The following is a 22,659-nucleotide window of genomic DNA, read 5'->3' as shown; positions in this document are numbered from 1 at the left end:
TTAAAATTATACACTTAATCTATCCAACAAATCACTCAAAGCATATATAGAAATTATCTTTCTGAATCCTGTGTTCTGTAAAAGTGGCACAGAAACAATTTAACATTCATTTTATGAATGCATTTATGTAAAATACGTTGAATATGTTTTTGATGTTATGTGGAACTAAGATTAATTCACAGAGAAGAGGTTGGTTTTTTTTACAATGGAAACAATATCTGGACAGAGGTCACGTCTATTTTGAATCTTATCATTTTTTATAATGGGTTTTACATCCATAAATGTAAATGGTCTGAAAGGAAACCTAAGATCCATCACTTTAAGCATGAAGTGAAACGTACTTTTAAACACCAACAAAAGGACTGGAAAATCAGAAAGCCATTGGGACTATGGTCATTTACAAAGCATTAAAAACCTCTTTTTAATTTGTAAGTATATTTGTACCCCTTTTGTTGTTTGTTTTTCTTGTAACTAATTGCTCTTGTATAATTTAATGGTGATTGAATAAAGGAAGTTATGTGGAAGACATGTAAGCGGAACTTTCTGAAGTGCTGGCGTTTGTTTCTGTCAGTGCTGCTTCTAAATGAGCACCAAGTGAACCGGATGTTGTCTGAATGTCAAAGATGGCGCTGCACATGTCACGGTGAAAACCTATCAAATAGCTAGAGTTGGTATGTTTTCGTGTTTTTAAGGACTTAGCGTTGATAATAATCGTTGACTGGAGTTTGTATTTATGAAGTGAGCCCAGCTGAGGAGGAGGAGATGGCTCTGAGCGACATTAGCCGCAGTGTGCGGCTGTTGTTAGGTCAAATCCAACGATGTCGTCAAACTGTGGCCACAAACCAGACGGGTAGGTGAAACTATTTCCATCACAGCTGTGTTATATTCTGTAAAGTACTCAGTTTGGAGCTACGTAACGTTACATACTGGTGTTGAGTTTATCTGTGCCCTGTTGTGTGGTGTCAGCTCGGTGTCTGAGTCAGCTCGCCTCTCCGCCGGAGGAGGAGCCCCGCTCGGATGAAAATGAAGCCGTGAACCCGACCTTCGTGAACAGAAACCCCCGGAACCTGGAGCAGATGGCTCTGGCTGTGAAGGACCGGGGCTGGAAGACGTCCTGGCCTCGCCGGGAGTTTTACCACAGGTGTGTGTGTTTTGGGATAAAACTGCTTCATGATAGCTGTTATGTAATATCAAGTGTTAAATAGATGACCATCACACTGTCACACAACGACTGTCAGTTACATATGTGAGACAGATAAATGTGATCATGCTGTAAAGCAGAGATTGGACCAAGTCATTGTTTTGCAATTTACATGTGAGTCTCAAGTCTTTGCACTAGAGTCCCAAGTCAAGACAGGCATGTCTCAAGTCCTAAAACAAGTCACACTGCACTCTTCACCAAATGTAATGCCATTTTAACAACAGAACAATTGCATCCATCCATCCATCCACTTCTATTGGCTTTTTCGGGGCTGGGTTGCTCCTCCTTGGGGTTACTGAGCCGTTCCCAGCCGAGATGAGACATTTAAACCCTCCAGCATGTTTTGGGTCTACCCCGGGGCTCCTACCAGTTGGAGATGCCCAGAAAACCTTTAATGGGAGGCACATGTTGGTGAACATTCTCAGTCATTCAGGTCATTGTAGTCGTAGGTGCTATATCATAGCAACTGGACTTGCTGACTTGAACATTGGTAAAACAAAACAACCACTCCACAAACACAGGAGAGCCAGCTCTTTAAGTCAACGCCAAGACTGAGCTGCCCATGTACATCTAAAGGAGAAGGGACACTCTTTTGAGGACAGCGATGTTCACATGTTGTCCAGAGAAGACGGATGGTTCGAAAGACGCATGATAGAAGCCATCTATGTCTAATTGGAACAACCGTCGTTAAACAGAGGAGGTGGCCTTTGTCACCACTTATCACCCACCTACAATGCAGTCCTGGTATCCCTCCACAGACACAGAGTTTAAAGCCAGCGACTCCGCACCAGTCTGTTAGAGCTGAAGAAGCCTCTTGGATGAGAGGTGAAACGTCTTCAAGAAACTTCAAGCAAGCAACGCTGCCTATGATACAGAACAGGAGGCAGAACCACCTCAACTGGTCGCTTTCAATGTGAAGAAGCAGCGGCTTTACTCCGAGCTCCCTCCGGATCTCTGAGCTCCTCACCCCATTTCTAAGGCTGAGCCCAGTCACCCTCCGGAGGACATTGGTTTCGGCTGCTTGTGTCCACGATCACATTCTTTTGGTCACTACCCAAAGCTCATGATCACACAATAATATATTACAATTTACAAAAATCGTGCAGCTGAACTCAATCATCAAAAAAGTAATGCTGACATTGCACCTTCACACTATATGGCACAATTAACTAATACCACAACAGAATGAATCTTGTATGTTTCTGTCCTGTCCTTTCTTATTTAGTTATCTCATATTGGTAAAAATGTCTAGTACGTTCTCTCCCCAGATTTGTAAGAAATTTTCTGAAAGACTATTCTCCCTTTTAAGTTAAATATTAACACACTTCTTAATCTTTAGGTTCGGCGAAAGTTATCAAATATTTTCAAGACAAAAGGCTCAAGTGCAAGTGAGGTCACAAGTCATCGGTGTTTAAGTTCAAGTTGAGTTACGAGTCTTTTTGATTTTGTCAAGTTGACTAAAAAGTGATCAAATTCGTGACTCGAGTCGGATTTGAGTCCAATTCATGTGACTCGCGTCCACACCTCTGCTGTACAGTTTTATTGTTCTTCTTTACTCTGTATTCAACTGTGAGTGCACAGAATCAGAGGCAGCTCAGTGTGGCAGTATATACACCATGCTCATGTTCATACTGACTGTGACTGTGCGCGTACACCTATATATACGCCCCTAATTTAATCACCCAAGTCTCACACAAAGATTATTATTTCCCTTATTTTCAAGGGAGACCTGAGGACATAAAAAAAACACTGACCAAACACTGACAACTGATCAAATTCACTTTTACCAGACAGATAATCCTGCACATCTAAATTCTCTATTTCCCTCCTGCTCCCTCCCTCACCTCTCTTCTATCATGTTTATCTCTCTTATCTTCTCAGGTTGGAGTTTTCTCGCACCCAACAGTTTGTGACAGCACACGTGTTCTCCAGAAGCTCTCCTGACCCGGTGCTTTCGTGTTCCACCAGAGAGTGGGCACTGAGGAAGGAGCTGGCTTCCACAAAATGCGTGGCAGCATGTCAGGCTGTGGGCGAGGTGCTGGCACAGCGATGTCAGCAGGCTGGGATCACGAGGATGGTGTACAGGGAGATTCCCTGGACGTACCGCTCTGAAGCTGTGAGTGCACGCAGCACCAACTGCTGCTAGACAACTGATTTGTGTGTCTTTTTTTCCCTTTTAAAGGGATACTTTGCCGATTTACATCCAGTTTTGTATTATAATAATGTGGGTAGTAGGTTTAAGTGAAGTGTGGTAAACCTCCCTCCATCTTACCAGCGGCCAGATCTCCCTGGTCATCATCCAGCGAATTTTTGCTGGCTCTACGGCTGTTGCTAGAACTACAGATTGTAGTTACGCATTTCTGTATGCCCGCCATCATTGAGACAGTAGTAAAGAAGCGGATCAAGAGAGTCCCTCTTCTCTCTTTCACTCTCTCAGATCAAAACAGTAAAACTAGGCGGTGCTGATCAAATATAAACCAAGATTCTGTCACTGTGTTGCCTATAACTTACTTAAAATAACCTCAGAAACATATTTCAGTGCACAGTTTAGCTGTAATATGAAAGTTTGTGAAGAGGAAGTGGGCGCCATACTGTTTCCTGCACAGTGAAAACGTGGGCTACAAACAAAACTGAGATCAAACAGTAAAATAAAGTAGTGCTAATTTCATATGAACAAAGATTCTGTTACTGCAGGAACTAATTCTCGCCTCAAATGTTTTCAGAAACCTATTTTATCTTACTTTTTGTTTGTTACTAGCCGGCTGCCATATTGTGTCCTGTGTCAAAACAGCCAAGCTTACATTTTCCAGCAGTGAAATACTTCTTAAAGTCATCATGCTTCATGTTTATGTCTCCCTTGTTTTTTTCTTTCACAGGTTCAAGCCTTCAAGACAGCACTGAAAGAGGGAGGAGTCACCCTCAGTGAGCCCAGAAGGAAATACATCGGTACCTGAATTTATCACATCTGTTTTGTTAAAATGTCCTCTGTGCCCCTTACTCTCTGCTCTCTTGTGAATTATGACTGTACTGTTAAGATGACCAGCAATACAGTAAATGACAATATAAACTGAAACAAAATGAGTATTCAAAGTAAGGCTGCTTGTCCCTGTGCTTTGTTGTGTCTTGATATTAAAATGTTTCTTAACAGAAGCAACTCTGGTGAATTATTCAATAAAGAAACAAAGCGTTTGCTTTGAGTATGATCGTTTATTTTTCCACTCATAGTGCTTGTCGTAAACGAGTGAGGTGCAGACAGCAGAGAGCTTAACACAACAAGATGTGGACGAGATTTAAAAATAATAAATGATCATTTTATTCATAGTACAGTGTGACGTTGGCTCAGGCAGTGCGAACTGTGTGTGTCGTGGGATTATAAAGTGCATGTTTTCTTTAACAGTGAGCATGCAGGTTAAATGAAGCTTTAGCTTGGGTCACTGGTAACACCAGCATGAAATAAAAAATATTCCATATCAGCATCCAGTGATCAGAAGTGTGAAAACGGTATTCTGAATAATTTACCTCAATCCATTAAATGTCAATATAAATACATGAGAAAACCCTGAACACTTTGTTCTCACATGTTGGTATAAAAACACATAACATGCACCCGGGTCATCAGCATAATGTGTGGATACATATATACTTCTGTGTTATGCATACATGCAAAACTTTGGGAAGTCATATTTATACTGCAATCAGAGGAACAGTACAAGATTCATACAATACGCAGCCATCACCTCGTAATAAAAACATTTAAAAACACCAGTCATAGAGTCGTATTTCATTCTCAGGGTGAAGGCACTCATACAGCCCTGGTGTTTAAGTAAGGTGAATAAAAATAGAGTGGGTTACATTGGTTCTTAACATACTGACATGATAAAGATTTTAGATTTAATATAGTCATTCATTGGCACATTGGAGAACATTGTTTGGCAAACAGGCTTTTGCCATAAAACTGGCCCTGACTTGGTTCATGATGCACAGCTTAGATACAGTGAGATCCTCCCGTCTTACAACAATGAACGTCTTGTGAAAATATGAAAGACATTTAAAACTGTCTACCTGGTGTTGGCAGCATACAGCCTCGTATTTACAGAGGGAAAGAAAGGAGGACAGTAATTGCATAGATATCTCAAGTGGTGATGTGAAAGCTGAAGAAGGGAAGAGGGAGCAGGGGGCGCTACATGGAGGGAGGGACTGGTACGTCTGTATGTGGTCGGATATGTTTTTAAAATGCTGAAAAAACCATAATACAACAGTGTACACTGATAATGACTTCAGATATCCTGGCTTTCACTGGTGTGTTAATACTACAGCACAAATCCTTTTATCAGCAGTGAACATCAGCTTCAATAATCATGAGCAGAGATATGCAGTAAAACATAAATTAAAACTTTCAGTGATCTAAAATATAAAGCCAGAGCGTATCAGTGTATAAAAACCTTGGCATATTACCAGTGCACACTTTCCTTCTGGTGTTTTCAGGATTTGTTTGCCTCCTTTATGGGTCCGCCTCCCTCCCCTGTAACTCCCTGCTCTTCTGCCTCCTTGATCACTTTAGGGATTGCTTTGACCAACGTCCGGCAGGCTTCGTGGTTCAGGTGAAACATCCACACATGCGTTCTGGTGAATGAGACTCCGTCGTCCTAGGCTACGTCTCCGCCGCGGACTCCCAGGCAGCTTGAAAGCAACAGAGAAGTAGAGGAGTAGCTTATAGAGCAGCTAACTGAAACCTTGACCGTTTTTCAACCTGAAGAGTATAGTTAAGATTTATTTTAAGTGGGGTTGTACGACGCACTTATCCATGGTCATTATATTACTCTACAGTAGATGGCACTTGGCACGCTTCCAGTTTGGAAAAGCAGGCAGGAGAACAAGCACAGAGCTAAATAATGTTCTGCTGTGAATGGGGATCACATCAAAACATACTGTTCCCACCTAGAAAAATCAATATCATTTAAGTGTACCCTATTCATTTTACCTTGCCGTCAGACAGCCCTTTCAGACTGGGAACAGAAGCTGTTATCGAGGCTCTCTTCAAAGCCAGACTCCATTGAGAAAAACAGTGATTTAACACTGCAGAACACAGGAGCTGCTGGTTTGTCGCTGCATCCATCACTTAGTTAGTTTGTGCGTACATCAACTATGAACAGCATTTAAGAGAGACTGGCACTCAGCTCCATTTACCTGTTCACGCCCTCTATCCTCATCACTGATGGACTGCATGAGGGAGAAGAGGTTCATCCTGCCGCTGCGATTAACACTCGGAGCGACCTTGAGATGAGAAAGAAAAAGAACATCCAGTGATTTCGTGAAGGAAAACCACTTAAGAGACACAGCGTATGTGTGTAACTACATTTGTGTCTGCTCACCTTTTCTGGTTCATTTACTGTGATAACAGGAGTGACACCAGCTGGCCCTGTCTGCCCAGGCCCCTGGTTGGTCTCAGACGGGGGGGCGGGCTCTTCAAACACCTGGGTGAGTTTGGGAAGGTAAAAGGGTTGAAGATTAAAAAACAAAATCAGCAGGATTTAAAATGCTGATATCGCTGATGTGAGGAGTTACCTCTGCATCATCTCTCTCATCTGGGCTACCTATATCTTTTTCATCTAGACTATCTGCATCCTCCTCGTCACCCTGCTCAGAACCTTCAAGTCCGTCATCCTCCTCTTCCTCCTCTTCTTCTTCCTCCTCTTCTGCCTCCACTGGCTTTTTTTCTTCCCCTCCCTCCTCCTTGCGTATTGACTTTTGTCTTTGGTCTCTTGACTTTCGCCTCCAGAGTGCGCTGTGACGCTGCTGGCTGGAATGATGAAGGAACACAACACAATCCTCACATGAGCCCACATCTCAATACCTAAATAGCCACAGACAACGGCAAACTCAAAAAAATGTTTGATGTTGTTTTGTAATTTTTAGATTTTGGCATTCCTCATTTTGGAAACACCATGCCTGACCTTGCGTTGAGAATGCCGTTGTAGGTCTGCAGCTGCTTCATGAAGCCTTCGTTGGGCTTGACGATGGACCGGCACTCCCTAACATAGGACAACGCCACATCCAGAGGCCAGCGCTGCTGCTTCATGGCGTAGGCGATCACCGTGGATGCAGAGCGAGAAACACCCATCTTGCAGTGCACCAACACCGCCTGTCCACTCTTCCTGCATCGCACAGAGATCCAGAGAAAGTCACTCAGTGGTTTAGAGATTTAACTTGACAAGTAGTGGTGAACTGATTAACTGAATGGAAAGTGTGACACCTCAAATTTGCAATATTGGTGGCGAGGCAAAGCTGGGAACAAAGTACATGACATAAAGAAGTGGACCAATATTTTGAGAAATGCACTCTGTCACTTTCTGTTAGTTAGATGAGGAGCTAGTTAGCTTAGCTTTGCATAACGGCTGTGAACAGGAGGAAACAGCTAGCCTGGCTCTGTCAATAGACAAAAAAAAAATCAGCCTACCAGCACCTCTAACTCACTATAAAACAAAGTATGTCTCATTTATTTAATCTGTACAAGAGCCAATGTATAGCAACACCATTTTTAGGGGGGTTATAACTGGGAATATTTCTAGGCCAGGCACAGTATTTTGGGTTGCCAGGCAACAGAAACAGTCCAGCAATTAGAGAGCTTTAGAGATGCTGATGGGCAGATTTTGGTACCATCGGTCAAAGCTAGGCTAGCTGTTTCTTCCTGCGAAGCTAACCATCTTGTGAGTCCAGCTTCATATCTGGCGGACAGAAGTGAGCGTGGTATCAATCTTCTCTTCTAACTCCGCAGACTTATACTTTAACGGACTGAAATCGCACTGTGTATCAGTACAGGCAGTCATCATATCACCTTTTAGCATCAGGGGATTTAGTGTATCATTGAAACATGTCAATGATGATATGGTATTAAAGGGAAAATTTGCCATATGGATGACCAATCAGTGTTGATAAATGTAGCCCACTGAAGCAATAAATTCCTCACTGCATGCTACACTGACCAAGAAAGTGGACTTCTGCTCGTGGAGCTGTGTCGGCAGTGCCTACATGTACCAGGATGTATTGTTTGTTTGAGATTCTGACAAAATAAAGTCAATCAATGGTCATTTGCCCTCTCGGCTCTGCTGGTCTTTGTTGTCATTTTCTGTTTATCTGCTGAAGAAGGTCTCCTGCACACCAAGTGTGTCCAAGTCAGGTGTAAAATTTCATGCACAGTAACACACACACACAGGCTCTATCTGGGTTGGTGTTGGCAACAGCATCCAACAATGACTACCCACACTGAAATCCATCGCAGCAGAATGATTCAGTTTCTATTGGCATCGGAGAAAATTCGAAGCAAAGGCACCAGCAATCGGTGTTTGCTCTCAGCAGCTCAGGTTCTGGAGGGTCCCCGCTGGCTGTATCTTCTTGCACGGCTAATGCAGCTGCAGCCTCAGCTTTTCTTTGCTGACTATCTTTGGCTCAATACTCTGACTTGAATAAGTATGGCTGAGAATCCAAGTGTATCCTCGTCCAAAACATCTCCTGCACTCATTATTTGAATGCCATTTTTGCTGTTGGAAACACAGTTTGCAATACAGAGCTACGTCCCTGTCATGTCAAATGACGCCACTGGATGCAGGAGGATCAACAGAAAACTCAGCTTTCTCTGGCAATAGAGCACGGCTGAGGAATTCATTGCTTCAGTTGACTACATTTACCATCAACATTGACTGGACATCCACAGAATATGTGGCCGAAATTTCCCTTTAACGTCCAGGAATTTGGCTGTGTATAAATATGTTGTAATGACAGAATTGTGCTTGTCTACAACTTAAATCTGGAAGACTGCAAAATGCCTTTTTGTTAAGTTTGGATTTTCGGCATCTTCTGATGTGCTTGGGGTTTCTGGAGTACCTTGCAGTGTTGATGAACTGGAAAGTGTCTGTCCAGTAAGGGAGCAGATCAGTGGCTTCCACATCGTACACTCTGATGTTCATATAAGTGAAGGACTCTGGGAAAAAGTTGTCGATCTCTCTCGTCACATTCAGAATATAGCCCACACTGAAAAACATACAGACACAAACTTAAAGCCACAGTGGTGACTCAGCAAAACACAATGCACAATTCACACAATGTCAGGAGACAATGGGAAATAGAGATGGACAACAACAATACACAGAGCTGTAGAGAAATGTCGCAGGTGAAAACACTGACTTGTTTTTCTGCAGCTCTTCAAAGTTAGCTGCGTTCCACTCAGAGCCCTGAAACCAGATAAATAAGAAGAAGGTTCAGTCAAGCGCAAAAAGGAAAGGGCTAACAGAGACGTCTTCCCTATCGCTGTCAACACAGATCTTCCACAAAGGGGAAGTTACAGTCACATGACAACATCCTGGTGAAAGCACACTTCCGTCAGTTTACTGACTAAAGCATGAGAAAGCTTTCTAGCCATGTTGGTGAAACAAAGCTTATTACTGTCTTTGAACTCCAGCAAATCACTCACCAGGTAAAGGTAGTCAAATATTTTGGAGGGTTTGTCCATCTGAGCCAGGGTGACCAGGATCTCATTGTCAATGTACTCCTTGAAGGGTCTCATGTCGAAGCCCATCCTGGTCTCCAGGGCAGAGTGAACCTACAGCGGTGAAGGAAAGATCAAATTATACAGGCATCCACTCATTCTCTCATCTTTTTTGACATATTAGCTTCCCCTAATAGTTCTGACTATTTTAAGCCAACTTCCTCTTTATATCTGCCTGTATGTCTTACCATCTTAGATGTGAGGCTGTCCAGGTCTTCAGTCCTCATGATGTCTCTCAGGTGCTCTTTAATCAGCGCCTCATTGGAAATTCTGTCTGCGGTGCTTCCCATGCAAGAAGGAGTGAAACTTAAGTACAAGCTGATGTGTGTGCATGAGCAATAAAATCTGATAATATCTTTCAATTTATTTACACATTTAAAGCCACTGGAAATTTGACTTTTTGTAAAAATCATAAAAATACATACATGATATCAAAACTGAGTGTTTCGTTAAATATCTGCAAAAATCTGAGTGAAAATAAATGTTCATGTCGATTAAAAAACATGCTGTGTATTCCAACCCCCACACTACCATACTGTTGAGTATACCAGAAAAAGATTTAGTATGTCCCGATTCATACTATGCCAAAAATACCAGGATGTACTACTACATCTGGTCGGATTTTGCAGTACACAAGCCAGCATGCTTGTCTGGCTATTCTAACCCACAATCATATGTGCAGAGGAAGATGTGTCACAAAGCCACAAACAGATGACAGTTTGATAAGTCGTTGACAGCTTCACAGAAGCCATAATGACAGATGACAGTGCATTAAAGTGACTTAATTAAGTGAAGAAAATAACCATAAAGATTACCGACAACAAAAGGACATAACTATTAAATAACAAGGACAGAGAAATGCAGATGTAATTATACTGTCGGGATACACTATATAAGAATCTACAATGTATGCAGCATTAAAAGTTTAAACTACTCATATTGCAAATTAAATCTACAGAGCTCTTCGGGGTTGATGTCTGTCTCTGGTGAACTCAGCAAATGGCGTTTTGTGCTATCTCCAAGGAAACAGATATATGAACAAGAGGGTAGTATATCCTGACTGTGTGCATACTGCATGCAACAATGCATACTTTTTAAGGGCAGCTGCAGCATCTACCAAAAGTAAAGAGAAACAGTATGTGATTCAGAACGCACCCCTGTCTCCAGACTGCGAGGCAAATCACATACTGATTGACATCTCCCTCATACGTCACTTACATACAATATATAGCTTAACTTAATCTATAGGTAGCAAATTACATTATCAATCTCCATGTTCAGGACATCAGAGACATGTGATGTGTGGAGAGGAGGAGGCCAAGGAGGAGGGAGAGAAGGTACAGCTCCAGCTGCGAGGCGTAGCTGTTTTGCAAAATAATGTGCTCCCCACTAAACAAATAAAAACGTGCAAATACTAAACCCTGATTTACTGCGGACACAACTCAAAGCTTCTAACTGAGGAAGAGCTGGCATTTCAAGAGAATGACAGACGTACAGGAAAGCTAATTCGACGAGGAAGCACACATGCAAATAAATCGGGCGAAGAGGGATTACAAAATTAAAGTGGAACAGCTTCTCAAGGACAAGGACGCAAAGGGAGGCGTGGCATGGAATAAAGACAATGGTTGGACTGATCTCACAGGGGACCAGCTCTGCACAAACAGTAAACTTTGCCAATGATTGAAATTGTTTTTTAAACATTATGAGACTGACAAACCATCCCAATTTGAGCCCAAAGGGGACTGGACAGAGGGTGGTGCACCAATACATGTAACGTTAGAGGAAGTGTGGCGCAACCTCTCCCAGTAAACACAAGGAAATCCAATGGTCCTGTTGTGAGTAGTAGTATTTACGAACAATCATGAGGTCAAGGGAAGTGTCTAAAATAATCCCACTGCCTACAAAGACAAATCCCTCTGAATTAAATGATTTTAGACCGGTACACCATATAATCATGAAATGTTTTGAGTGAATTATTTAAACTCACTTAGAGTCTGAAACCAACCATCAGTTGGACGCTTTACAATTTGCATCGGTGTGGGAGACGCAACAGTAACACTTCTGAACCAGGATCTGGAAACATCTCACATGAGCATGCTGTTTGCCGATTTTTCATCTGCCTTTAAGACTGTCAAAGCAGACAGTCTATTGACAGTAAAGATGGGTAGCACAGGTGTAAATCATGAAGCAACAGCATCTCCAAGTCCATGGAGAATATTCACTCTTCCATCACTCAGACTGGGGTACCACAAGACTGTGTCCTCTCATAGCTGCTGTTCACAGTGTAAACCAGTGACTGTGCTTGTTATCAGGATGACTGTATGCTGATAACATCTGCAGATGATGTGGCACTGACGATGAGACCCGTTAAAGAGCTGAGATTAACCACTTTTATAAGTGGTGCTCAGATCTGATTTTCAACACAAAGAAAACCAAAGAGATGATAATCGCTTTTAGAAGGAACTCCACTTTATCCTCTAATTGACGACTATGCTGATACTGTTTTACAAGACCTTTATTCAGAGTATATTGACCTTTTGTATTTGTATTCAGCGAGCGATGTCGGTAAAAAAACAAGAACAAACTGGACACGGTTGTTAAACTTGGAGGCAAGATAACAGGAGAACCAATGTGCAGTATTACTCATATGACAGACTGGTACACATTTAATATCGCTCATAAGATCATAGCAGATCCAGCGCACTCTTTATGCTCTGAGTATGTACTCCTACCTTCAGGGTGCAGGTATAGCATGCTCACGCAGCATTCAGCTCTTTAACAAGCTCTGGAACTGCCACTTCTCTTCCTTAATGTGTTTTATCAAATCCCCAGTGATGATGTTTTTTATGATGCATGTTTTTGTGTTATGTGATGCTGATGTGTATTTTAATAACGTTTTGTGCTCATTTGTGCAAAGCAGCTTTTGTGGACAACGACACCACAGCTCACTAAAAGCGCAGTCTGCTGCAGTTGGAAAATAAAAGAATGACACGGTGCCATCTTCAGTGGTGGATGTTCACCTAGACACATCACAAACAGCCTGACTGTACCTACTTGGGTGGGACAGTTGATGTGGAATTTTTAAGAAAGTTTACAAAAACTCACATGACAATATTTTGAATTTGTATTTCTAACTAATTCCTAATACTTTTTAGATGCTTACTAATATGTACATCAGACCCTAAAATGCAGAGTTATTGTGGATTTGGGTTTCCAGTGGCCTACCTAAATATATTTACTCAACAGTTTAGAGGTACTTGTCCTTTTCTTACCTCTGTCCACTACTGTCCCTGCGGACTGACTCCAGGTCATTCATGGCCTCCCACTCGTTGAGGCAGTAGCGGTCTGACTCAGTGTGCTGGTGGTAGTGCTGGGCCCACTCCAGGCCATTGCCTGGGATCACTGCCGCCTTGACCGCCCGCTCGCAGCAGCCGTGCAACGCCTGCAGCACTGACCTTACAGCGGTGGGAAGGGGAAGGACAGAAGATGAGAATAATAATAACAATATAATACTAATAATAATAATAATACATTGGACTTATATAGCGCTTCTTAGGATACTTGAAGATATAGTATCCATAGGGAGGTAGAGAGGGAAATAATGCAGAAAGGGCAAAGTACACTGATTTTAAAGGTTGTAGGTAGTTATGAAAAGGTGTGTTTTAAGGAGTTTTCTTGAAGGTGAAGAGTGAGGAGGAGTCTCTGATGCCTATTTGAGGACATTAAAAACCTCCTGGGTTCCCACACATTTTTATGGACAAAATGTCAAAACCTTTCCATAACTTTTCAAGGACCCACATTATTTTTTTCTCTTGTCCAACTTGCCTGCCATTTTTCAAACATATCAAATTCAAGTTCTGTTCAAAGATAATTCCAGCTACCTGGCATACAGGAAGGGAGAGACGAACCCAGACAGAAAATGACGAAACGTACATGATGGTAAACAAAATGATGCCACACATGGACGCATATTAAAGCTACATTCAGTCCACAGCTAAAGAAAATGAATTTGCTGATATGTTACATTACCTGTAGGAGGGTTATCCACAGAAAATTGTTGTAACAATTTCATTCCATGCAACAAAATTCCATGCCCCTTCCAAAACCTTCAACGATTTTGACTAATTCAATGACTTTCCCAGGCCTGAAAAATGATGACTGTGAAATGTCATGACTCCTCCAGGCAAGATTTAGAGCGAGGGCAAGTAACAATTGACGAGATGCTTTAGGAAGTGATGAGCTGGATAGCATAGTAAGGACATTAATGTTTTAACATTAATACATGGATGCCACAATTGTCACTCACCACATGGTCTGCATGGAAATAGGTTTAAAAATTCTGGTCTCTTCTGCTGTTGTCACGCTAAAACCACTGTGGGGGAAAAAAAGACAGAAGTATGAGCTACTGTAATGAGAAGAATGAGAGAAGTGAGAAAGTGACACTGATAAGAAGCATTACTGGAAGAAGACACAGAGACAATTCAGTGTAAATTAGTGACGGTTCCTGTGAAGAAAGCACAGAATGGAAAATGTGAGGACAGAGAGAGAGGGGGGGGGGGGATTAGCATAGCCGGAGGTGTGAACCAGCCTGATGAGGGTGAACATGGTGGTGTGACATGGCAGCCAATCAGAGCATCTTTTTTTGGCACTCAGTGAGAGACAGCAGACTAGAAAACACGAACTCTCAGTATCACCATAACCTTCTCTATATTCTCATCCGAGAATCGACGGCTAAGAAGAACACTGTTTGACCACAAGCCAATAAACAGCCTCAAATATTATAATCAAAGCATGTTGCTGAGGTCATTAAAATTTAATCTAAAACTGAGTTTGAGTGGATATTTGAGATTGTGGATGCATCATAAAGCAAACACAGAGTTGTTTACAGCTGCTACTAACTTCTTCCTCACTGATACAGAACGAGGCTGACCATACTTTACTTTTACTGCAAAAACACATGACCTCCATGCTTATGTAAGGGTCTGAGTGAGTGATAGGAGCAGTTGTAATTCATGGAGAATGATTCAGCTCCATAAATAGTGACCATTACTCATTCACATTATCTCTGGCCACAATCCCAGACATCAGGCTGCACCGTCTGTGCTGCAGCCTCACAAACATTCATTCCTCATTCCCTTTGTTGAATGTTTCTTACCCGTCCCCGTCCAGGTACACCTGTGTGTCGCTCCAAACTGGCAGCACCAGGCCGATGGTGCAGTGATCGCTGCAGGAGGACACAGACAAACAACAAGACCAGGAAGGAAGTTTAGCTCGTCAAAGCTTAAATCAGAAATTATTAACTGAATGGAAATCTTATCTTTGTGACACGCTACACCGGCATCTTGATTACACACACCTGTCTGAGCTGGGGAAATCCATGCCCAGCAGGATGCTCTCTTGTTTGTTGCTGAGGGTGGAGACAACGATCAGATACCTGACTCTGACCGAACTGATGGACTCCAACTGCACCGCCTGCGTGAGACAGTGCAGAGAGCAGAAGGGAGACAAAAAGGAGGACGAGAGGAGAATGAGCAATTAACGCACTTTATACGCAACATGTTGTGGTTTCCTCTGAAGTCTCAGGTTACCCATTAAACCAAACAAACCTGTCTGATTACACACAGTGCAAAATATCCTGTGCAGTATATTTTCTCTGGCCTTCCTGGAAAAGTTAAATCAGGGAAGTGAATGTTGTGTTTACCGAGAAACACACACTGGCTACCGTCCACTTAAAGACCCACTTGTTTTCACTTGTTTTAGCTCATTGACTCCAAGTGCTTTATATTTCACATTATTCCTCTTAAAGCAAATATTATGTTTTAGATTGTTTTTTCCCTGCCATCCACATGACCTCTGGTTTAAAAATATTTAGTCCATCACACGTAGTCAGCTGTTATTTTCTTTGACTAAGTTCCACAACTGATTCAATATAATACAGCTTGAAGTGTTGCATTCAAGTCCTCGTGAGAAGCTCTTCAACCCATGACCATAAGAGCTGACTACTGAACAATAAATGATCTAATGTAGGATATTCATCACGTACATGTTTGTATATTTTCTGTGTCTCAGCTGTATCACACAACTGAAGCAAAAAAAAAAAAAAAAAAGAACCTAACAAAAATCTTTTACCCCCGTCAAAAATGTTTCAGGTCTCTGCAGCACATTTTCATGTTTTAGAGCTGAAATAAATCCAGCAGCTGCCTGCAAACCTTAATGGTCAAAGTCAAAATCTGTGGAATGCCTTGGAAAGCATCAGTAAAATGTTGTTTTGGTTGAAATATGCAAAGCTACCGGTATTGTCCATTGATGTGAAATTTGCATTACACATTTACAAGTGCTGGCACATTATCATATTTTCACTACATGATTATTGTGGCCAAAAGAATTCATGATATCAATGCAAAAGTTTTATAAAATCTGAAAACAAAAAAGTAAATCCTCTATTGCACGTTTTGTCTCATTTTTTGGCAAATTAATTACACTCAAAATATGGGATTAGGGAGGTGGAGAGAGAGTCTGTATCAATGACTGCACAAAGTCCTAAAAAAGAACAATTACACTATATAGATAGTGAAAAAGGCAACTAGATGGTGTTGGGGAGGCAGACAAAGCAGGAATGAAAAGAAACTGACATGATGTAATGATGTTTCGGTCCTAGAGGTTGCCGCTTGCTCACAACACCCCTAATGTTGACAACTACTTTGATCTGCAGTGATGTTTGCAGCTTACAGAATTATGACTTAATTGGAGGAAGGTTGTTGGACTGTTAATAGCCGAATGCATTTAACAGGCCCCAGTATGCATCTTCTGCACTTTATTGACTTAAGCTGCGATGCAACACCGATACAAAGGGCACTTATCCACAATAGGGAACTTAGTTAGGCTAGACTAGTGAAACTGTGGTTCTGTGAACTGAAAATGAAAGTACAGAGTTTAAAGCATATATTTACAATAGGTAACCAAAACAATCCTCTGCAGCTATGATGTCCTAATAATCAATCATAGGCTGCTGCTTATAATTTACAGCCCTTTTTACAATGACTGTCTACCTGATGTGTCTCATTCACAGCACACTGTCCACCTACACCTGTGCAATTAATCATATAATAAATCACAATCAGAATCAAATAAAATTGATGAGGTGTGAGACACTGAATTTAGAGTGTCTGCTCTGATGCATCAAATCAAGTTTTATCTAATTTACAAGTAAACTGTTGGACCAATGACATCAACCTCACGAGTAGTGGTCGGGTCTCTGACTGAACAACAGGTTAGTTGTAATACAGAGGAAGTTAATTACTCCAATAGTTAGAGCTGCTGATGCGAGTGAACTCAACATACTAATGTTATGACCTTGACCTGAGATATGATTATACATGTTCATGAAACAAGTTTACTAACCAGAAAAATTCTTTCTGCAGATCATTTGTCAACTTTTACTGGTCTGATCTGCAACATGCATGAACACTAGAGCTGCAGCAAATAACTGATTAGTTACCAACTATTAAATTCATCACCAACTAATTTGACAATCTGTAAAATTTCACTGATTCCAGCTTCTTAAATATGGATGTTGTGTGGTTTCTCTAGTCTTCTATAACAGTAAACTGAATATCTTTGGGTCATGGACAAGACAAGACATTTAAGGATGGCATCTTGGGATTTGGAAACAATTATCAAAATTTTTCACCATTTTCTGACATTTCATTAGCCAAACAACCAATCAATTAATGGAGAAAATAATCGACAGATTAATCGACTACGTAAATTATAGTTAGTCGCAGAGCTAATTTAAGAGCTAAGAGGCCTCACCAGCTTGATAGTATCTTCTGGTCGGAGCTGTTCAATCATGGCGTGAATGTGTCTGTGCCGCATGTCTTGAGCTTTGCCGCCTTCCTTCTCAGGAGAAGGTGGAGAAGGAGAAGTCTCCTCATCAAGGCCCGGCCTCTCGCCCTCTTCCAGCAGGAGGACAGCCCCCTTCACGAGGGCAAAGCTCTCCCTACAGACGGACAGAGATCACTTAGTATAATGCTACCAACTGGGAATCTTTTTGTCAGGACCATCTGTAATAAGAGGATAATTCAAAGATGGTGCACTTTACCTTTTCTGAAGTCTCCCTCTTCTTTGGAGGCTTTCATCCTTTAAACAATTAAGAGGACTGCATTACTCCCGTTTTGAGGACAATGGTGTGTCTATGAATTACTGCAGACTGTAATGTTTCTGTTGTGCAGGCTGAGGTTGACAAATGCTCATCCCAAAGAAACTTCCAAGTAGTTGCTGGAGTTGCAATACACTAATAAGTGTCATTTTCAAGTAGTTTTAGTAGTTTTTAATGCTCCCAAAACTGCACGTTTCTAACTGGTTGAAAAGTGTTGACACACTGTAACAAAATTTCAGGGAACATTTGAGGCATGTGAGTGTGTGATGTCTTTCCTGTTGAGACGTGTGGACACAAAAGGCCGGAAAAGATGTCCAGTAATTTTTCGTGTGAAATGTGGTGCAACACAGATAAAGTGCAGTGGAAAGCTGAAGTGAGGAGGCAGACACGAAGAGTGAGATGTGAGCACAGGGAGGAGGACACTAAGGGTGTGTGAGGGTGGGGTAAAAACAACAATCATGGCAGTGAAATAATAGAAGGATAAAAAATTAGAGAGAAACACAATGCAAGAACGGGGAGGGACAAAGAAACAAGGAAGAGAGAGCAGCAGTAACAAGGGTTTAGAGAAAGAAACTTGAGACAGTAACATTACCTGTTACGCAACTGACAAGTCCAGACAGAGTCAAGAAAAAAAAAATTAAAGAGGAGAAGTGGGCAGGAGCCAGGAGAGGAACGATGGGTTTGAAGAAAAAAAAAAAAGGAGAGAACACAAGTTAAGATAGCAGAGTGATTAGAAACTTTGACAAAATGTGCAAAAATAAATGAGACTTGGACCCACAGTCAGGTCATTTAATGTTTAGTTGGCGATGACAAAAATCAGAGGAGAAGCCAGGCCTTGGATGTAAAGTTAAATAATCTTCACGATAGAGTGACAGAATGAGCAGAGATAAAGTTAAGAGACAGAAGCTGATGATACAGTGTTTATATGATAATATGCGTTTAATGAATACAGTGGCAGTGAGCATTTAGACAGACAGAAGCTTGATCCAATCACTCTCTGACATCACTGTAAGGAATGTGAATGGTAGCCAAATTTCTTTGATGACTCTATCTGTGGCATGTTTTCCCCGTAAGCCCATCAGTGCAATCACATCCCTGCAAGCAACTAAAAAACAAAGCAGCCTCATTATCATTCAGGCAACGTAGCGATGAGGGACACGCCCAGGACTGACTAATCTTCATACAGAACCCTGCAGGATCCAGCATGAACAACTCTTTTAAGTTTGGAAAAAGCAAATTCATATCTGAGGATATGACGCTAAATGCCAAACTTATTTGTGTACATCAACAAAGTGTGGGGATGGGTGAACTCACTGGAGCGGTGGAGATGGATGGGAGCCTATGCAGGGTCAACAGAGCCATTGCAGAGTACAGGTCTGTCTCCACGAAACCTGCTGTCGCTGACAGGCTCAGACAGGCTCTGCAGGTTTCCTCAGCCAAAAGTGTGCTGTGGGCAGGGCCAACAGTAGTATATCTGAAATGAGACATGGATATTTGGGTTTGATTACATCCAATCACCCTGCAAATACCAGAGATTCCTAAGGACAAGTCTGAAGATGTCAGCTTTAGGGAGTCCTGTGAATGGAGGGAATTGTTTTTACAATAGTTTTACGACTGCTTAATCCGGCAAAGGCAGAGTTGGGTAATGTGAGGATACAACCTCTATGGCAAGGGATATAAATACCATCAAAGACCTGTCACATCTTGTCACATCTCTGCCAGCATGGCTTAATAACACTGCTGCACCCAATGTAATAAAGTGCCTTGATATTTTAATAATAATATCTCCCTAGATTAGCATAAATCAGACTGGTTATATAATCTATAAAAGGGTGACTCAATTGAGCTTAAAGAAAATGTCATAAAATTACACGATACATACGAATATCAAGATATAAAATAACACAAACTATGATGGATGATTTTATCCATATCTCCCATCAAATACAGGATTTATTGTCACACTTTAATACACTGGAATGCAGCTACATTCCTTAAGTGCCTCACAATTATATTGTGTGGGTAATAAAATAAACAGATAGAAAAGACAGAAAGACAGAAAAATAACATTCAAATGAAGCTAAATCAGATAAAACAGCCTACTGATGATTTTGTTCCTTTATGTACTTATGAGATAAGGTGTAGTGATTATTGATAAAGTACAGACTTGCAAATAAGGATGTGTCACTGGTCATTATGCAGAGTAGATAAGCCCATATGAATCTGAAGCATATGCACAGTATATCATATTTATCTTCTCATACAGGGTTTATTGAGGATGTGGACTGCTGACCATCGATATGACAGTGTCAGTGCTGTAACGCCTGCATTATATCAGAGCAAGTGTGTGACATGGCTTCAGCTCGTTGAATGCAGATGCTCGGTTATATAATTGAATTGTTACCAAGTGAGTAACCATAACGAAGTGTTTTGGTCCTGACTGACGAGCTATAAACGGACCTCGCTTCGTTGCTGCAACAAACCACCACCAACAAGCTCTGTAGCCTGTTACAACCAGCACAAGCTAACAGTGGACCGGAACGTCAGTCGCTGCTAACATGAAGAAATTACAAAAAACAGCCCAAAAAGACAGTTTATTTTCTTACCTTTCCCAGACTTTGTCCCCTCTCTGATTTCCTGCTCTAAGGGCTTCTTGTTTTTTTATTACTAAAGAACTGGGTGCTCCTTATTCCGCCCTCTGTCGAGGGTGAAGACTTCTCCATTTACAGCGCAGCAGCTGATTACCACTGAGCTGAGGCAGCCCGAGCACGAGGACAGGAAGAAGAGGGAGAGGACAGTGACGTCATGCAGGCCAACTGCCGGGTGCCGCATTGGACATAAAACACATTACCTTGAAAGGCAAAATAGCTTCAAATACAGCTCTTGAGTAGTAAATACACAAATATTAAAAATAATCTTCTTGTTTTGTATGACAACATGACTGCCAGCCCGAAATATTCACATCATTTACATCAGTAGACTCAAAGTTCAGTACTACAATTGTAAAATACTCCTGTATTAAAAGTTTCACTTAAGGCAGCTTTATTTGCATAGCACATTTCATACACCAGGGCAATTCAAAGTGCTTTACAGAGCAATAAAACATAATAAAGGATACAGATTTACAGTAAAGTAATAAAGAGGACACAAAAGGTGCAAAGATAAAAAAAAAAAAAAAACTTTTAAAAATGATTTAAAATGGGGTTTCAGCGCAAGAAATTAATGAATATTTGATCTGATAAAAGGCAGCAGCAAACAGACAAGTCTTCAACCTATACTAAAGTGAAAGTTGGTGCAGACCTGCAGTTTTCAGGGAGTTTGTTCGAGATATGTGGTGCATAAAATCTAAACACTATGTCTTCATGTTCAGTCTTGACTCTGGGGTCAAAAAGCAGACCTGTCCCAGAAGACCTGAGAGGTCTGGATGGTTCATTGTGTAGCAGAAGGTCAGAAATGTTTTGGGGGCCTAAACCATTCAGTGCTTTGTAAACCAGCAGCAGTATTTTTAAGTTGATTCTCTGACAGATAGGAGGCCGGTGTAAAGACCTCAGAACTGGAGTGATGTAATTAATTTTTTTGGTTTTAGTGAGGACTCGAGTGAGTACGTAAGTAAATGTACACAAGTTTTATCAGCAACAAATGCACCTATGCAGCAAAGTGACCGGTGTTGGTAATATTTCATAATTATTTGTTTATATTTGTAACTGGTGAACTGAATGGAAAAAAAGAAAACATTAAAAAAGTACAATATTGACAGTGTTGTAAAGTAAGAAGTAAATTTAGGCTACTGAAGTTCGGTGGCTTACATTAGCACAATTTTTAGGTACTCCAGACATTAACCCATCCCGGTGTTTTCTCCGCAGCCTCCACTTCACCCAGCTTCACTCAGCTGCCCGATAAACTCGCTGCTTCTTCCCACATTAACCTGAAGCGATGTTTTAGCCTAGTGGGCAGCCCGCGAGCCAGCTGCCCGCTAGGCTAAAACATCGCTCTCACTCACGGAGAAGAGGAGGAACGTTAGCGTTAGTTCCCGGTGTTAGCACCAGTGTTGCCAAGTCCGCTTATTATAAGCGACTTTGGGCTTGTTTTTCTGTAAAGTCGCTTACAAATATTGGTAGTCGCGGGTCGCGGTTTTTTTGGGCTTGTCTCAAAAGCGTAGTTGCTTATTTGGGCTTGTTCCCAGCTCCATAATAAGTTGTCAAGCAGATATTTTTGATATGTTATTTAAACGTAGGATAGTTTGTCTTGCCTGTTCCCTCTGTCCCTTGCCTTTCCCCATTCACACAGGAGACAGCAGAGTTTTTTCCCACCCGCATCCTGCTTGTAATTGGCTCTGACTCTGATGGCAACGAGTACTAGCCAATCAGAGGCAGAGCAGCGTAATGTGTTGGTTTTTTTCTGGTTAGGAAAACATCAGTCCTGTAACTAAAAGAAAAAAGTTAGATGAGTGCATAAAAAGCAATAATAAATAAAGAATTTGTGAATTCAGGATGATATTTATTTGTGTGTGCAAATTTTAATTATCAGAGGTTTACTGTGTATATAATGTACTTGGTACATCAGTCTATATTTGATATCCCATCTGTTTTCTAATGTTAAATAATGTTAAAAGGTGGTTTAACTCCCTCTTGTAGTCATTGTCCTGAAGCTCAGGGGGGAGAAAAATAAATAAACTGTGTACGGTGGGTACAGTTTTGCAAAACTGCGCACAGTTTACTAATCTGTCCACATGGATGTAAACTGACAATCTGTACCCAC

General features: G+C 41.4%; 2 protein-coding genes across 2 annotated transcripts; one reads left to right on the top strand and one right to left on the bottom strand.

Moving 5' to 3' along the window:
- Nucleotides 1-583: 583 nt before the first annotated feature.
- On the top strand, nucleotides 584-4,351 carry mrpl18 (mitochondrial ribosomal protein L18). The gene is made up of 4 exons (XM_050042045.1): nucleotides 584-850; nucleotides 967-1,141; nucleotides 3,083-3,317; nucleotides 4,078-4,351. The coding sequence occupies exons 1-4, from the start codon at nucleotides 763-765 to the stop codon at nucleotides 4,153-4,155; spliced, it is 576 nt and encodes a 191-aa protein (XP_049898002.1). The 5' UTR covers nucleotides 584-762; the 3' UTR covers nucleotides 4,156-4,351.
- Nucleotides 4,352-4,388: 37 nt separating this feature from the next.
- Nucleotides 4,389-20,662, bottom strand: si:ch211-203d1.3 (protein phosphatase Slingshot homolog 3). The gene is made up of 17 exons (XM_050042044.1): nucleotides 20,508-20,662; nucleotides 19,216-19,375; nucleotides 17,845-17,882; nucleotides 17,556-17,742; nucleotides 15,100-15,215; nucleotides 14,899-14,967; nucleotides 14,050-14,115; nucleotides 13,016-13,198; nucleotides 9,932-10,025; nucleotides 9,669-9,797; nucleotides 9,383-9,429; nucleotides 9,083-9,229; nucleotides 7,156-7,356; nucleotides 6,767-7,001; nucleotides 6,574-6,675; nucleotides 6,389-6,475; nucleotides 4,389-5,881 (listed from the first exon to the last, which is right to left on the bottom strand). The coding sequence occupies exons 2-17, from the start codon at nucleotides 19,261-19,263 to the stop codon at nucleotides 5,759-5,761; spliced, it is 1,872 nt and encodes a 623-aa protein (XP_049898001.1). The 5' UTR covers nucleotides 19,264-19,375; nucleotides 20,508-20,662; the 3' UTR covers nucleotides 4,389-5,758.
- Between the last annotated feature and the right edge of the window lie 1,997 nt (nucleotides 20,663-22,659).

This window comes from Epinephelus moara, chromosome 4, assembly GCF_006386435.1.
Source record: "Epinephelus moara isolate mb chromosome 4, YSFRI_EMoa_1.0, whole genome shotgun sequence".
In the NCBI taxonomy this organism is placed as follows: Eukaryota; Metazoa; Chordata; class Actinopteri; order Perciformes; family Serranidae; genus Epinephelus; species Epinephelus moara.
Note: the sequence above shows the minus strand (reverse complement) of the source record. Positions and strands in the feature narration are given on the sequence as shown.

Bases quoted from the DNA above. Each gene is read 5' to 3' on its own strand.
- mrpl18 (XM_050042045.1), top strand. From the start codon at position 763: ATGGCTCTGAGCGACATTAGCCGCAGTGTGCGGCTGTTGTTAGGTCAA. The intron at 1,142-3,082 runs GTGTGTGTGTTT...TTATCTTCTCAG, and splicing joins CGCCGGGAGTTTTACCACAG to GTTGGAGTTTTCTCGCACCC. The intron at 3,318-4,077 runs GTGAGTGCACGC...TTTCTTTCACAG, and splicing joins GGACGTACCGCTCTGAAGCT to GTTCAAGCCTTCAAGACAGC.
- si:ch211-203d1.3 (XM_050042044.1), bottom strand. From the start codon at position 19,263: ATGGCTCTGTTGACCCTGCATAGGCTCCCATCCATCTCCACCGCTCCA. The intron at 9,798-9,931 runs GTAAGACATACA...TCACCGCTGTAG, and splicing joins ACAGCCTCACATCTAAGATG to GTTCACTCTGCCCTGGAGAC. The intron at 6,476-6,573 runs GTGAGCAGACAC...TCTCATCTCAAG, and splicing joins CAGTAAATGAACCAGAAAAG to GTCGCTCCGAGTGTTAATCG.